This window comes from Tympanuchus pallidicinctus, unplaced genomic scaffold (genome assembly GCF_026119805.1).
Source record: "Tympanuchus pallidicinctus isolate F22 unplaced genomic scaffold, pur_lepc_1.0 scaffold35, whole genome shotgun sequence".
In the NCBI taxonomy this organism is placed as follows: Eukaryota; Metazoa; Chordata; class Aves; order Galliformes; family Phasianidae; genus Tympanuchus; species Tympanuchus pallidicinctus.
This window is the reverse complement of record NW_026294753.1, coordinates 210469-225425: the sequence shown is the minus strand read 5'-3', so window position 1 is coordinate 225425 and position 14957 is coordinate 210469. Positions and strand designations below refer to the sequence as shown.

General features: G+C 59.0%; 1 protein-coding gene across 3 annotated transcripts; it reads right to left on the bottom strand.

The window, feature by feature from the left end:
• Positions 1-89: 89 nt before the first annotated feature.
• Positions 90-10213, bottom strand: CRYBG2 (crystallin beta-gamma domain containing 2). 3 transcript variants are annotated; one of them, XM_052699044.1, is made up of 19 exons: positions 9883-10213; positions 5259-7525; positions 4661-4708; positions 4463-4581; positions 4089-4245; positions 3874-4013; positions 3667-3793; positions 3427-3590; positions 3175-3301; positions 2917-3059; positions 2708-2834; positions 2572-2604; positions 2344-2456; positions 2105-2234; positions 1808-1947; positions 1599-1722; positions 1120-1278; positions 616-775; positions 90-528 (listed from the first exon to the last, which is right to left on the bottom strand). In XM_052699044.1, the coding sequence occupies exons 2-19, from the start codon at positions 7488-7490 to the stop codon at positions 440-442; spliced, it is 4332 nt and encodes a 1443-aa protein (XP_052555004.1). In that variant the 5' UTR covers positions 7491-7525; positions 9883-10213; the 3' UTR covers positions 90-439. The 3 variants fall into 3 exon arrangements, with proteins under 3 accessions (XP_052555004.1, XP_052555005.1, XP_052555003.1); XM_052699045.1 differs by having other exon boundaries at positions 4661-4705; XM_052699043.1 differs by lacking the exon at positions 9883-10213 and having other exon boundaries at positions 3874-4245; positions 5259-8415.
• Between the last annotated feature and the right edge of the window lie 4744 nt (positions 10214-14957).

Here is a 14957-nt window from a genome sequence, read left to right as displayed (position 1 = left end):
CCTGTGCACCTTGCTTTTCAGAACCAAGGGCTTGGATGTTGCTCACAGCACTTGGACACTGAGCTCCCGCCTGGGAAGCAGGATGGGTCCTGTGCTTGAGGAGCACTGCACAACTCAGCAAGGAGGACAAGGAGAGCAAAACCAGGTAGGGCTGGCCCCCTCGAGTGGGGCCGTATCTTACACACGTACATAAATACAGTTCAGAGAGGGAAATGGGGTGGGGAAGAGGCTCTGCTGCGTTGCACTCAGTGCGTCCCACAGCAGTCAGCATCACGTGTGTCCATGGTGCTCCAGGAGGGAGGTGGGCAATGGGGGTGGTCATGGCATCCTTCATGGCAGCTGCTCCCAGGCAGCGGGGCAGGATGCAGCTCCCACCACTGCAGGGTGTTCCTGTCCTTCCCTGTTACACTTGCTGGCACCAGGGCCACGTGCTCCCTGCTCATAGCACCTGTATCTCCCAGATCTGTGTGGGGCGTTCTTCAGCTACCTCCCAAATGATGGCATGGTCCCGGTCATATGATCGGCCGCCTGCAAAGAGGAGAGTGGCCCCATCTGACACCTCATTTCCACGGGGTGCCTGGAACAGCAGCCCCTGTCCTGGCGCCACAGCTTTACCTTTTACATCGAGAATCATATCCTCAAACATCTGGCTGTGAATCCGTCCCTGAGAATTGATGCTCCAGGTCTGACATGGCATCCGGGTTTCGGACCACAGCACGGCCTTTGCTCCCTTCCCAGCTGGCCCGATGACCTGCAGGCTCATGGCAGGGGCAACCTGCAGTGGGAGGTGGTGGACACGTCAGCTCCATCCCCTCCATTGCCTCCACCTGGTGAAGCTCAGGGGCTTTGGGCTTGAAGGTTTCATGTCAAAAGCATCTGGTTCTGGGGTGGGACATGGGGAAGGCAGGAAAACAATGAGGGGCAGGCATGATCAAGGTGATAAAATCCTCTGGTGTGGCAGAAATGCATTCATGTCTCCAGAAGAGACCGGAAGAAGGGAGAATCAATGGGCTGTGGTGACGAGGCTGAGGTTATCCTGGGAAAAAAACAGGTGGAAGCCCTAAAAGGTCTGTCTGGGGCATTCCCAGGTCCCCTCCATCTCCAATCTGCAGCCCTGACCTGGTTTTTCAGCAGCCCATCCTCGTAGTACCAGACAGAGCTGCTCTGCTCGCTCAGGCTGGACACCACCACGCGCCCTGCTTTCATGTCCTCCACATCATCAGGGACAGACAGGTAGAGCTGCAGCTCCTTGCTCCTGATGCGGAAATAAATCCGTCTCTGGAAGGAGAGAAGCTCTTTTTGCTCAGGATCTCTGCAGCGCCCAAGAATCACATTGTGCATGTCTCCACAGCGCCAGGGTGATGGCTGTGGCCCTGGTTCATCTCACAGCTGGCACAGCATGGCTCGCCATGCCATGCTGCCAAGACATTGTGCAAGGTGCTTGCCCGTGGGGAGCATTTCGCCACGACAAATTGCAGGGAGGAGCAGGGAGCCGAGGAAGGTTGGCGGCACTTTCATGGTTGAGCACTGCCAGCAGCGTGCTGCTTTCCCCAGCCCCATTGCACCACGGCTGGTCTGGGGGCTCCCTGGGTGCTCACCTGGCGGATGGGGTAGAGGGACCCCACGTGCTGCAGCCCGCTGTAGGTCAGCCAGTTGGTGATCTCAGTGCACTCCAGCAGCCACTGGCGGCCTCGGAAGTCACCGTGCTCACACAGCACCCAGCTGCAGAGATGGGCAGAGTGCGGTCAGCCTCAGTAGGCAAACAGACCCCAGCTGGGATGGGAACAGCAGGGCTGGGCTCACTTACATGCCGCCTTTGACACGCACTGACAGCACGTGGTTGTTGAAACCCTCTGCCTGGAGACTCCGCACTTCACTGTTCAACTCGATCTCCTTCCCCTCAAAACACTCCAGGCCGTGCAGGAAGATGGAGGGTTCTGAGAAGAACTGCAGGAGGGGGCAAAGATGAAGGTGTAAAGGGGGAAAGCTGGGGGAAGCCAGCACCCATGTGTATGGATGGGCTCTGGGGCTGGAGAACAAATGCTGCAGGAAACAAGGAGGCTTCTGAGGGCTTCTGCCTCAGTGATGTTGGATGGACACTCACCAATGGGACCTTCTTCAAGGAGCGGATGGTGGTGGAGGAGAGGCAGCCCATGGCACCCAACGTGGGGTACTCACCCTCGGACAGCACATGCTGCTGCCCAGTGAAGGCCTGGCTGTCAAACAGGATCCAGCTGGCAAGGAGCAGAGGAGCATGTTTGAGCTGATGCAGCCATCGTGGGGGGTGAGTGTCTCCCAGGACTCCCCGTCCTATCCCCCACCATTGAGACCCCAGTGTCCTACCTGCCCCCACGAACCCTGCAGGAGCGGGGCACAAAGCTGTCAGGCAGGGCACTCTGCTCGTCCTCAAAGGCAAGGTGCTCCCCCAGGAAGTCAGGCTCCGAGAAGAGCAGGATCTGTGGAGGGGCATGGAGGGGCTCAGTGAGGCAGGCAAAGCAGCACTGTCACTATCCCACAAAGAGTGGTGATACCAAGATCGGTGTGTCTCCCTCCCCACACACCACTCCATACCTTGGAGACGAAGTGCAGGTTGTGTTCCCTAACCTGCAAACAAACAGAGTGGGACTGGTTGCCAGCTCACCCAACCATGGGGCACCCATGGGTGTGCAGAGGGGGATCCAGGCTCTGGGGGTCCGTGCACACCCACCTGCAGGATGGGCTGCGCCGAGGCAATGCGGCAGTTGGTGGCTCCCCAGTCCTCAAAGTTGCGATACACTCCCTTCTCCAGGATGTATTGCTCTCCCGAAAAGTTGGGGCCCTCGTAGGCCACCCACCTGCCAGGGGGATGCAAGCTCAGGCTCAGGCTTGGCCATCCCTATGTCCCTTCTGTCCCCGTGTCCCAGGTTCCATACTCACACACCACTCAGCACATGGATGGACTGTGTGACGGTGCCATAGCCAGCCAGCTGTGTATCGGGCAGTGCTTCACTCAGCTCCACGCTGGGACCCTCCTCAAAGTCCATGGCCTCGAAGAGCACCAGTGCTGGGTCAGAGAAATCCTGCAGGGACAAGCCCCGAGCCCTCAGTTTGTTGTGGGGAAAGGATTGGAGAATGGCTGCTCTCCGTAATACATGACCTTATGGGACATAGGATGGTGGCACCCGATGCTCTCACCGTCCGTATGAGCCGTAAGGACATCAGCTCCTTGCCATAGCCACCCCACTGCCGCCAGTCCTGGTACTCTCCTTCTTCCAACAGGTACTGGTGGCCACGGAAGCCCTCCTTCTCATAGCCGACCCAGCTGTGTGCAAGACACTGAGATCAGACAAGCACTGAGATCCCCACAGCTGAGCATCTCTGAGATGTGCCACCTCACTGCGTCCCGCAGCCCCCAAGCCCTCTCCTGTGGGTCACCCCACTGCTCACCAGCCACCCAGGACACGCATTGAGCCCACGGTGGGCAGCGGCAGTTCGGGCAGGCGCTTCAGGTCGTAGACATCCCGGCTGATGATGAAGCTGTGTCCCTGGAAGCCCCTGTCCTCATAGATCAGCACCTGCGGCTCACCAGGACGCTCCACCACCGGGCAGCCCTGGGAAATGGAAGTAGAGGCAGAGCGATGTGCTCACACAGAATACGGCCCCAGTGCTCCAACAGCCATTGCTTACCAGCCTGATGGGATGCATGGAGCAGATGGATGGATCCTTCGCTCCCCAGGCCTTCAGGTTGGGGTACCCGCCTGGCTCCAGGACATAGGGGTCATCATCAAAGAAGGGCTTGGAGTAAACCAGCCACCTAGGGAGGAAATGCCCAAATGCCCGTTGGTGGCTAGGAGCATCCCATGCCAGCAGCACCCCACACCCTGTCCTGCTCACAGTCCCGAGTGCACAATGATGGAGGAAGCAGTGAGTGGCTGCCCCTGCACGCGGGTATCCTCGGCCGAGTCGCTGAACTGCAGTCTGGCGCCTTCTCCGTTTTCCTCAGCAAACAGGCTGATCTCAGGCGTGCAGTAATCCTGGTGTGGGGAGAGCACAGAATGAAGGGTGGCTGAATTTGGGAGGGCTCCGCACCCCATTTTCCAGCTGCTCACCTTCACCACCCTCTTGAAGGAGCCGATGCGGAAGGGCCGACTGCCACGCGACTCATCGCTCTGCCCATACACTATCCAGGGGTTGTCAATCTCCACATCCCCCTCTGCCAGCACACACTTGCGCCCATGGAACCGTGGTTTTTCATACATCACCCACCTGCCATCAGGGAAATGCCCATTGCTATGCTTACCAGTCTCTGCCTAGTGGCAGGGTGCAGAACATGGCCGTACAGAGCCTCCAGCAGCATCCCGTCACCCCAGTATTGGCTCATGGCCATAGCCATTGCCTGTGGCACAATGGTGACCACTGAACATGGATTGTGACACAGCCTCCTCCCCAGCTGCCCCCAGTCTTGTCCCTGCATGGTCCCTACCCTCCACGGATGACCCTGATGGAGATTTTGTGTGACAGCTCCCAAGATGTAGCGTCGGGGACATCACCCCAGATCTCCCGTCTGTGCCCTGCGAAGCCAGCCTCAGAGAAGAGGATGATCTGGTTGGGGTGACAGCAGATTGCTCAGCACCGTGGCCCCAGGGCCAGCCCTGCCCAGCCCCGGCCCCATGCCCCATACCTTTCCGGGTCTGGCGTTTATCTTCACAGAGCCCTCCTTGTCATCCTGCTGTGCGCACCCGAGAACACATGAAGAGTGCAGGACATCAGCCGCACCAGCCATTGCCTCAGCCCAACAGAGCAGCAGCCAAAGCCTCGCGTCTACAGCTAGCAAATCCCTCCCACTGCCCCGAGCAGCCACACCTCAAGCATTCCTGCACCATCTGGAACAGCCTCTGCCCAGCCCCTGCCCTCTGTCACCCATCCCCACACCCTCCTATCCCCAGCCCTACACCTGCCCATCCCAGAACCTTCTCATTACCTACACTGGTAGCCTCAGAGTGCTCATTCTGATACCTTCCCATCACCCATCCCAGAACCCTCCCGTCTCCAGCTCAACACCTTCCCATCCCAGTACCCTTTCTCACTGCCTATGCTGGTACCCTCCCATCACCCATCCCAGCACCATCCCATTGTACTGGCAGTTATGCAGCACAGCTTCCCCCAATACAATGCACCATCCATAGGCTGGAAGCAGGGGAAGATGCTCAGGGGATTCAGATCTGACACCCCCCTATGTGCCCCAGCACCCTCAGGCACTGCTCCAGGGCTGCACTCACCGGGATGTCAGTGGGGTATGGGGCTCCGGCACACTCTGGCTCTTCAGGAACAGAAGGGTTGTGGTCATGACTCAGTGCTTCCAGCTCAGTGCTGGGCTGGTCACCAGCACCTATACCATTGGAGACCCCATTGTGGGTGCTGGCGGAGGACACGAAGCGGCTGTAAAGCATGCTGTTGTCCAGGCGTGAGTAGGGCTTGGCCTCATCTGCTGCAGCTGCACGGTGCTCCAGGAAGTCAGAGAGCAGTGCCATCCCTTTGAGGACATTCCCTCGGAACAGAATACTGCGCTCACCCGTGGCCCTGCCCTGCATCGGCCCCCCCAGGAGCGAACCCAGTTCCCCATTGCCATTCTGAGCCTTCCTCAGTGCCTTCTCCCCAGGGCTCAGGTAGGGGTTCTCAATCTCCTCCTCCTCATCGTGGCTCTCAGTGCCCTCTGGGGGGGTCTCAGCTCGTTGTCCCCCCCCTCCCCATGCCAGCAGCTCCTGCAGGGCAACAGGCAGTGAGATGTGGGTGCGTGGGGCCACGCGGTCCTCATGGATGGGTGGCAGTGCTGTGCAGCGACCCAGTGCTGAGGGCCGGGGCTGGCGCGGAACCTTGGGTGCCTTCCGTATCTCTGAGGGCTCCATGTTGCGCAGCGTGTCCACGAAGATTTCCATGTCCACCACCAGCTCAGGATCCTCCTCGGATGCATCTGGGGGACTCTCTGATGGTGGAGCTGGGGACTCATGGGAGGGCTCCGGGATGCTCTCACTTTGGGGCTTTGAGATGCTCTTAGATTGAGGTTTGGGAACACTCTCAGGTTGAGGTTTTGGGGTGCTCTCAAGTTGGGGTTTGGGGACCCCCTCTGGTTGGGGTTTTGGGTCACCCTCAGATTGAAGTTTTGGGGAACTCTCAGGTTGAGATTTTGGGGTGCTGGCAGGTTGGGGTTTGGGGACACTCTCAGGTTGAGATTTTGGGACACCCTCAGATTGAAGTTTTGGGGCACTCTCAGGTTGAGGCTTTGAGATACTCTCACTTTGCAGTTTTGGGACACCCTCAGGTTGAAGTTCTGGGACACCCTCAGGTTGAAGTTTTGGGACACTATCAAGTTGGCATTTGGGGACGCTATCAGGTTGGGGTTTTGGGATGCTCTCAGGTTGAGGCTTTGGGACACTCTCAGGCTGGGGCTTTGCAGTGTTCTCAGGCTGGGGCTCTGCAGTGCTCTCCATAGGAGGCTCAGGGATGCTCTGGGCCACACCCTCATGATTCTTCACCATCTCACCCTCCTTCATTTCAACTTCTGTGTCTTTTGGAGATGCTCGTGCTCCATGTAACAGCTCAGGTCCATTGCTTGCTTCCTTGGAGATGTTTTTGGAGCTACCACCAGTTTCCTCAGAGCTCTCTGTCCTGGGCTGTATGGCTGAAATAGAGCCATCCCTATGCACTGCACCTCCTTCTCTGGCTCCAGACTGATCTGTCAGAGGACACTGGGCACTGGTTGTACTGGTTTGCAGGTCCTGGGGTTTGTCTCTGCCTCTTGGCATTGCATCGGCCATGGATTCATTTGGCTTTGAACATTTCTCCCTGGAGGATTCCCTGATATCCAGGGTGTTCAGTGAGCTTTTGCCACGTGCTGTGATCTTGGTGATGCCACCACCATCCGGCTTACAGCCTTTCTGATGCGATGGGGGCACAGTGGTGGCTTTGCACACTCCATTTTGGGTTTTCCTGCCCTCCTCCGCCTCCCTGCCCTCCCGCAGCACAGTGACATGCCTGGCCCTGGGCTTGGGGTCACGTGTTGAGCGCTGGCAGCGGGGCGCAGTGGGGAGCAGCACGCCATGCATGTAGCTCTCACGGTGCACAGGCACATCTCTGGGCGCAGGCACTGTGTCATCCTCCCGCTTCTCCTCCCGCCGCCGTGGCGAGAAGACCTGTGAGAAAATGGGGCCGTGCGCTGCAAAGTCCTTCAGGATGCTGACAGAGGACGAACAGCTGCGCTGCGTCACCGCGCTCGGCCCCGACGCCGTCTTCTCCACGATCTCCCTCTCCCAGGCCTGCAGCAGCAGGGAGACACGGGAGGGGCTGCCATCCCGGCCCCCCCCTCCTGCCATGTGCTCCAGCCGTCGTGACACCAGTGAGACTTTCTGGAACCGGGATCGGCTCTCGGGTCCGGGTGCTGCTGTTTGCTTCATGCTCAGCTCGGCACTGGAGACGAAGCCCTTCGCCTCACTGTGCTGGAACGGCAGATCCATGCGGGCCCTGCCACCACGCAGCAGGGCTGGTGGAGCTGCAGGGAGAGGCACCGGGATCCAGCTGAGCTGAGACCCCAAACCTTGAGCCCATCCCTTTGGACTTTGGTCCTCCCCTCTGTGGTCCCTTAGAACATTCTGGGGGTCCTGAGCACACAGGTGGTGACTTTGTGTTTCCGTAGAGCACCTCTTGAGATGCTCACCCATGCATGACCTGGGGTACCACCATCCCTTCATTGCAATGAAATAAAATTCAATGCAATGCAACAACACAACGTTTCATGCAACGCAGTGACATGACACAACATGCAGCACAATGCAACGAAATGCAATACAACTGCGTGAAATGTAAGAAATGCAATGATATGCAATGCAATGCATTGAAATGAAACGCAGTGCAACAAACTGCAGTGCAACAAAATGCAATGCAATGCAATGTCTGCACGTCCCAGTGCTCTGCCACACCACCTGGGCAGGATCTGGCTGTGCTGTGCTCTGCCCCGAGCTGCAGGATGAGTCAGGAGGGCGCAGGACTGCACCGAGTCAGCAAAGACAGCAAACAAACAAGCCCAAAAAATAACAGGGAAGCAGCTCCATGAGGTGAAAGGGCCTCAGTGGGGCCGTGCCACAGCACCCAGGGGTTTTGCTGGAGGCTGGGGCCAGCAGCATCTTCCCTTGATCATGGCAGTTATTGCTCAGCAAAGATGGGATTGCTCCATCCACATCTGAGGCCCCACTGGCACAAGAAAATGAGCTGCATTAATTACCCGCTGCTTGCACCCTGATCAGAGCAGGCACCCAGCACCCTGTGCCCGTGTCCCCATGCTGGGCGGTGCTGGATGCTGCCGGGGAGGACATGGGCACCCCGAGGCCGCGGCTGGCAGGGTGACGCCATGCAGGGCTGCGTGACTGCCCCAGAATGGTTTTATTGCTGTGTTTGGGAAATGGAAAGCAGCTGACGAAGCAGCTGTGGATGAATGAGCCGGAAGCATGGCAGCATCTCAGCATCTCCCATTTAGGGGCTGTTTGGTGTCCCCAACCCAAACACCAGCTGTATGTGGGCTGCAGGGGCAGCGGGAGGATCTGGGACTGGGGTATGGCCCAAAGAGTGCTAAAATTAAGCACTTTCTTGGCTGGGGATGGGGAAGGCCCTCCATGGGCTGATTCCTCATGGATGAGAAATGGATTTCTCCCATGCGGCCACTTCCCCCATCCCTGGGGTCAGCGCTGGATGCTTCCTGTTGTGGGGTTCACCCGGGGCTGGGTCCCTCTAAACCCCATCACATCTGCTCTGCCCTCCACCAGAATGTTTCACTGATGGCACGGGAACATTGGGTCCTGCCTGCCCGCCATGCACCCCAGCCTGGCAGGTCTTTCTGGTCTATATAGGAGGGGTTGGTGTCATTTTGCAGTAGGCTATGAGACCATGTCTGGGATAGTGAGCAGGGCTGGATGTAGGAAGAGCTCAGGCAGGGCCAGGCATCTGCATCAGCAAAGCTACGTCTGGATCCACGGAGCCACAGCTGGATCCATAGGGCCACAGATGGCTCTGGCACCCAGTGGGTGCTGAGGGCACACCACCCCCATGCTCTGCAGCCCTGCCTGGCACCAGCACCCCAGATAGAGGCAGGTGAGGATGTGGCCGTCCCTGCACGCCGGGACATGCTGCAATGAAACCCAGCTGTATTGTTGCAATGGGCACCTGGCACAGCAATTAATCACCTGTCCCACCCAAGCAAACCCGCTCAGCTAATTGTTGGCTCTTGCTATTCAGAAGGGTCCCTAAGTAGCCTGATCAGGGTTCCTGGAACCTGATTAAGATGCCTGCAATGTAATGAAGAGACCAAGGGCTGAGTGGCAGCAACCTGTGGCCAGCTTTGAGCTTGTGGCCATGGGGAAACCTGGCCTGCAGACACACTGGGATGTTCCCAATGTCTGCAGGTGAGAGCAGACCTGCTACCTCCAGGAAAATCGAGAATTTGGTTTGAGCGGCTGCTGCACAGATCAGGACTAATAATTAGGGCAGGGCAATTTCCATTTCCCCTTTTGTTACCGGTGCTTCCGCAGCCACATGCCCTGCAGAGAGGAGGGGATGTGGGTGGGCATGGACCCTGCTATCTGCTAGCCACAAGGCCACTGGGGCTGGGTGAGCACTTCTTTGTCCTCAATGGGTGTGAGGATGTGCTTTGTGTTGGGAATAGGGTTAAAAGCCTGAAGGAGTTGAAGCCGAGTGGCAGAAACGGGCTTTGCAACCCAACCCGTGCCGACATCAGCTCAGTGGGGACCAAACGGCAGCATCGGCACACGGATCTGAGCACGGCCCTGACTGGCAGCAGGTGCCCTACAGCTCCTGGCCCCCACAGCATCCACGGGCCCCAACCCACACCCCACGTACCTGCCGCCCGAGGGTCCCGCCGCGCCGGGTGGGCACCGCACTGACCGACCGCACCGAAGGCACTGCGCAGGGCTCGGGGTGCTGCTCCCTGCACCGGCACGCCGCGGCTGGGCGGACCGGCAGAGTCACCCGGCGAACACCCAGCCCTCGGTGAGCACCCAGCCCTGGCGAGCGGAGGTTTGGCATTCCTCAGGTGCTGACAGCCGGGGAGCCGGTCGGGCTGGTTCCCCAGCAACCCAGCTCCTCCATTTCCTGAGACTCAGCAGCGCCGGTCGGGGGACCGGCCCGCCTGGGTTGATGAGGCCCCCAGAGCCCTGCCGGGCCACCTTGGTGGGACCTTTGTCCCATCCCCCGCCTCCTCCCACCACCGGGTCCGTCCCCAGTGATACCGGGTGTCCCGTGGCTGTGATCACAGCTGAATTCGTTGCCAGGACTCAAAGCACGTGGCACACAAGGGGACAGGGTGATCACGATGGTCATCCATCATCCCTGTGCCATAAACGCTCCGCTGCCCCCAGGGGGACAGAGCAGTGATCGCGGTGGCCCTGGGCCACCACAGGAGACATGGCCCGGGGTGTGGGCTGTACTGTCCTAGAAAAGCTCGGGCAACGGCACCGGCCCTGGCTCCTCGCCTTGCCTCGGCTCCCAGCCTCGTCCTGGGCCGCCGCCCCCGAGTCCCCACTGGCTCAGTGCACATAGCCACCATCCTGGGGACGCTGGGGCACCCTGCACCTCGGCCAGTAGTTTCAGGGTGGGATCTGAGGAGCTCACAGTTCTGCTGTCCTCCACCCGCTGACACTTTGCCTGTTCGAGTTGGACTCTGCCCTGCTTGTCCCCATTGCAGGGTTGTGAAACCCCTGGGAAAGTCACACTGTGGGGTCTGGGATGGGGTCCCCAGCACAGGAGATTCTGGGAGCAAAGGTTGGTGCTGTGCTGGAGCTCCTGGAGGAGATCAGCGCCGGTATTTGGAGAGCAAACAGGGCCCTGGGATGGTGGCAGCATTGTTACAAAGGAAGGAATTTTTATTGAATAAAACTATAGGAATAATGCCAGCTGCCTTCCCCAGCTCTGCAGCGGGGGGGGGGGGGGGGGGGAGGGCGGGACGAGCTGTGGCACTGTGGCAGTGGCACAGTGTGAGCTCAGGTTGCTAGAAATGAAAGCAGCCAGGAGAAAAGCACGGGCATGAGTCACATTTTACAGGTAAGGAAGCTGAGGCACAGCTGGAGAAGGGATACGAGAAGGGGAAGAAAGAGCAGCCATCTGGGTTGACCTAAAGCCCAGCCGCATCTGCAGTGAGTTTCCAGCTCTCGAAGGGGCTGAGCACAGGGCAGTGCCTGCAGCAGCCATGGGGCTTAGAGGCGGTGGGCTGTGAATGGTCTGTGGGGTAGCACCTGGAGGAGGAGGAAGAAGAGGAGAAGAAGAAGAAGAAGAAAAAGAAGAACCCCTTTTGCCATTTAGGAGGAAAGGACAGGGCTTGCTCTGGCCTGCTGGAGGCTGCTACCTCTGGAGGGGCTGCCTCAGAGGACAATCTCTTTCAACTATTGATTTCCCTTTATCAGAGAGCAGGAATATGTATGGGGCTGAAGTCCTGATCAATCCCTGCTCTGCAGCCAATCGATCAGAGCTGCCCTGGGGCTTTTATCAAAGGGAGCTGGGGTGCAAAGTGGAGCCCATGGACCTGATCAGGACCCCTCACTCCGGTAGCATAATTCTGTTCCCCTCCCACCCCACGCAAAAAGTGGGAAGCGTGGCATGACGACAGGCCCTGAGCAAGCACTGCTCATCCTTGCATCAAAGTATACTGATGCCAAGGGAGTGCTTTTGGAGTGCTGGGATTCCCATGTAGAGCATCCCTGGGAGCACACCTGTGCGCTGCGCCGGTTGATACATCCCCACCATTGGTGTTCCCACCAATGGGAGGTACCTGACAGTCTCTCAATCACAGCGGAGCTCATTAGGGGCACCGGCCAAGGGGGAGGAGCAGCGCCACAACCTCAGTTATTGATTGCTTCGTAGCCAAAGGTCAGCGGCATGTGCACAATGCCGGGAGGAGGGAGGTGGGTGGCACCAGGGTGGCTGGGGACCACGCCATGTTGTCAAGCACCAGCTTTGGGATCCCTGATGTCCCTCAGTTTCCCCAACAGAAAACTGTAAGAATTGGGGTGAGTTGGCCACACAATGGTTGTCAGCACCCACTGGGGCTGTGCTGATGGGGAGAGAGGTGGCAGTAGGCTCTGTATGTGCAGCCAGGAGGGCTAAGCCCAACGGGATGGGCAGGGGGACAGCTTGATTCACCCCAAAGCGGGCTCTGTACCTTTCTGATCATCACATATTTGTGCTGCCAATGCTGGGAGGTGACACCACAGAGGCAACCATTGAGGCCAGCCGTCAACCTGACCCACAGCACCAAAAAGACACCAGTCCCCATGTTTGCCACATCTATACCCCATACAACTGGTTTCACATGGCCCCCAGGCCTCATCCTTTGGGGCTGGGAACCAGTGGGCTGGGTGGCTCAGTGGTGCCTGGCACTGGGTCGGGCACTGCTGTCTCTCACCCCAGCCGTGTGCATAGGGGAAGATTTACCGTCTGTCAGAGCCGGGGCCAGAGGTCAGCAGGGGTCAGAAAGTCCATTTCAGAGAGGTCACTGTCCACTTCTTTCAATCTAATGAAGCCATTATTTGTGAAAGCGGACGCTTTGCGGGCTATTCCCTTGAAGCGGAGCCAGGCGCAGCGACTGGCTCTGAAAGAACAGGAAGGAGTCCCCTTCTCGTTCACATGTGCCATTCAACAGGCCCCAAAAACAAATACACCACACACGGAAAGAGGACGCCAGGACAGGGGGCGGATAGGACAGATCCCAGTAGGACACTGCCTGGAGGTGCTGTGCTAGGGGTTGTGTAATTGGGCGGTCACCGAGGATGGGCAGAAACTGGGGACTGTTAAGAGATGGTGTTGGCAGGAAGCAGGGGAGGAAAGAAGTGACAAGAAAGAGCACACCAATTTTTTATTTTTATTTTCTCACTCCACACCCATATCCAAATAATTCTGCAAAGGAAAAAGAGAATCAAACGAGCTGCCTCAGGTTGGCCAGGAGAGGGTGCCAAACGCTGCCGCTCCCTTGGAAAGTTCCCGGAGCAGCGATCCCAGGAGCAGGGAATGGGGAACACAGCAAACCGCTGCGTGTTGGTGGGAAGCGGGGATGGAAGTGGCACAAAGAGGTCCCCAAAGAGCGGGGGGGGGAGGGGAGGGGAGACGACAGGGAGCTTGGTCGCTTATGATGGCACATGGCGAAGGAATAGAAAGACTCTCCATCTGTCCTTTCTGTTGCCATAGTGGGTGGGAGGAAGAGCATCCAGCCAGACTCTTATCTCCTACTACAGTAGATTGCTCACTGTCTCTGAGGACTTGACTCAAGAATGGTGTTGGGATAAGAGACTTGTTAGTGTGGATTCCCCCCACCACGTCTATCCCCGTTGTCACTGGTGTAAAGATGATGGACAACCTATGAGCATCACTGCATTATTAACACCGCTGCGTGCTGGTAGCAGTGCCTCCTGCTCTGCCCATCCCCGCTGCAATGAGGTCATTGGGGCTCAACTGGCTGCGGGCACCAGGGCTGTGTCCTCACAACCACCAAGGCCCAGTTCACCCACCTCCCTGCCCTCGTCTGCAAAGAGGAAAACCGACCTCCTCTTCCTCCTCTTCTTCCTCCATCCCCTAAACCCAGAAGAGCTCAGCAGGGATGGGGCTACGTGGAACTCCGGGGAGTGGAGGGGTCCGGCGGTGAGCGGGGCGAGAAAAGGGTAAGAGGAAGAGAAGGAGAAAGAGAAGGAGGATGAGGAGCAGGAGGAAGAGGAAGAGGAGGATGAAGGCAACCGTCGCGCAGAACCCTGGACAGTGCGCGCTTCAGCACCGCGGACAGCTCCACAGCGCGCGGCCCGGCGGCGCCCCCCGCGCGGATCCCCACGCGGGATTTTCCCCGCGGCCCGAACCTCCGCTCCCCTCCACGGCTTTCCGTGCGCCAACCCCGCGCGCTGCCCCTTCCCCACGCAGTGGGGCCACGCAGTTCGGAGGCCCGCGTGGGGAGGCGGCTCTCGGAGTAGACGATGCTACATCGACCTCCCGTGGGAGCGCCGGGGGCTGGGGGGGCGCTGGCAGAGGAGATCACAGACAGCTGGGGCGGCCCACGCGCTGCCCGCACCGCGCGGGGCCGAGGAGGCTGCGGGAGGCGCTGTGCCCCCGCGGGGCGGGGAGGCCGCGGGCAGTGTCCTCCCGCCGGAAATGGAACTGCGGTCACTCGGCCCTTTGTCCCGCCCGGCCCCGGGCCCGCTCTCCCCGCAGCCACGCGTGGGTGGAGGGGGAGCTGGGATGAAGTCGGGGTCTCGGGGTAATCCCGCGTGCAGCAATTGGGATGTGGCTGCGGGAAGGTCGTGGCGTCCCCAAAAAGAGCTCGCTTTCCCTCGGTGCCCCCCCTCCCCCCCAAAAGCCCGGCCCCACGCGTGACCCGAGCGGCTCGCAGGTGGCGAAACGGCGTGGGGAACTCCCGAGTCCGGGTATGGGTGGGGGGGTCCCACCTCCTCCCCGTGTCTTCCCCTTGACAGGTGGCCTCGCCCCTAAGTGGGGGGGTCACACCGCCCCCCACCCAAATCCCTCCCGGAATGTGTCGCTATTAGCGGGGGGGGAAGGGGGGTTAATTAGGATCACGTGGGGGCGGGATGGCGGAGCGGGGCCCGGCGCCCCCCAGTCCCGCGGGTGGGTCCCGGCCCGGGTTGGGGGTGGGGGGGGCAGCGGGGCCGCTATTGTCTGCGAGAATTTGGGAGCCTTTGAAAAAACCCTCCCGCTCCCTCCCACCCCTATTGTTGGAGTGAAGATGGAGTCAAACCTCTCCCTGCTCCCTCCTGTCGGGGTCTAAGCCGGGCTTTTTTGTTGCTTTTTTTTTTTTTTTTTTTTTTTTCGGGTTTTTTTTTTTTTTTTTTTTTTTTTTGGGCTGATACCCTCAAAGCTGGCCGAGGAGGAGGAGGCAGGAGGAGGCGGTAACAGCCACAACTCGGAATTTGCAAGCGAGTGTCGGG

Excerpts from the sequence above, each read along its gene's own strand:
- CRYBG2 (XM_052699043.1), bottom strand. The coding sequence starts at position 7,724 with ATGAAGGGATGGTGGTACCCCAGGTCATGCATGGGTGAGCATCTCAAG. Across the intron at positions 1,948-2,104 it reads CCTTGAAGAAGGTCCCATTG|TTCTTCTCAGAACCCTCCAT; the intron begins GTGAGTGTCCAT and ends CCCCTCCTGCAG. Across the intron at positions 529-615 it reads TATGATTCTCGATGTAAAAG|GCGGCCGATCATATGACCGG; the intron begins GTAAAGCTGTGG and ends TCCTCTTTGCAG.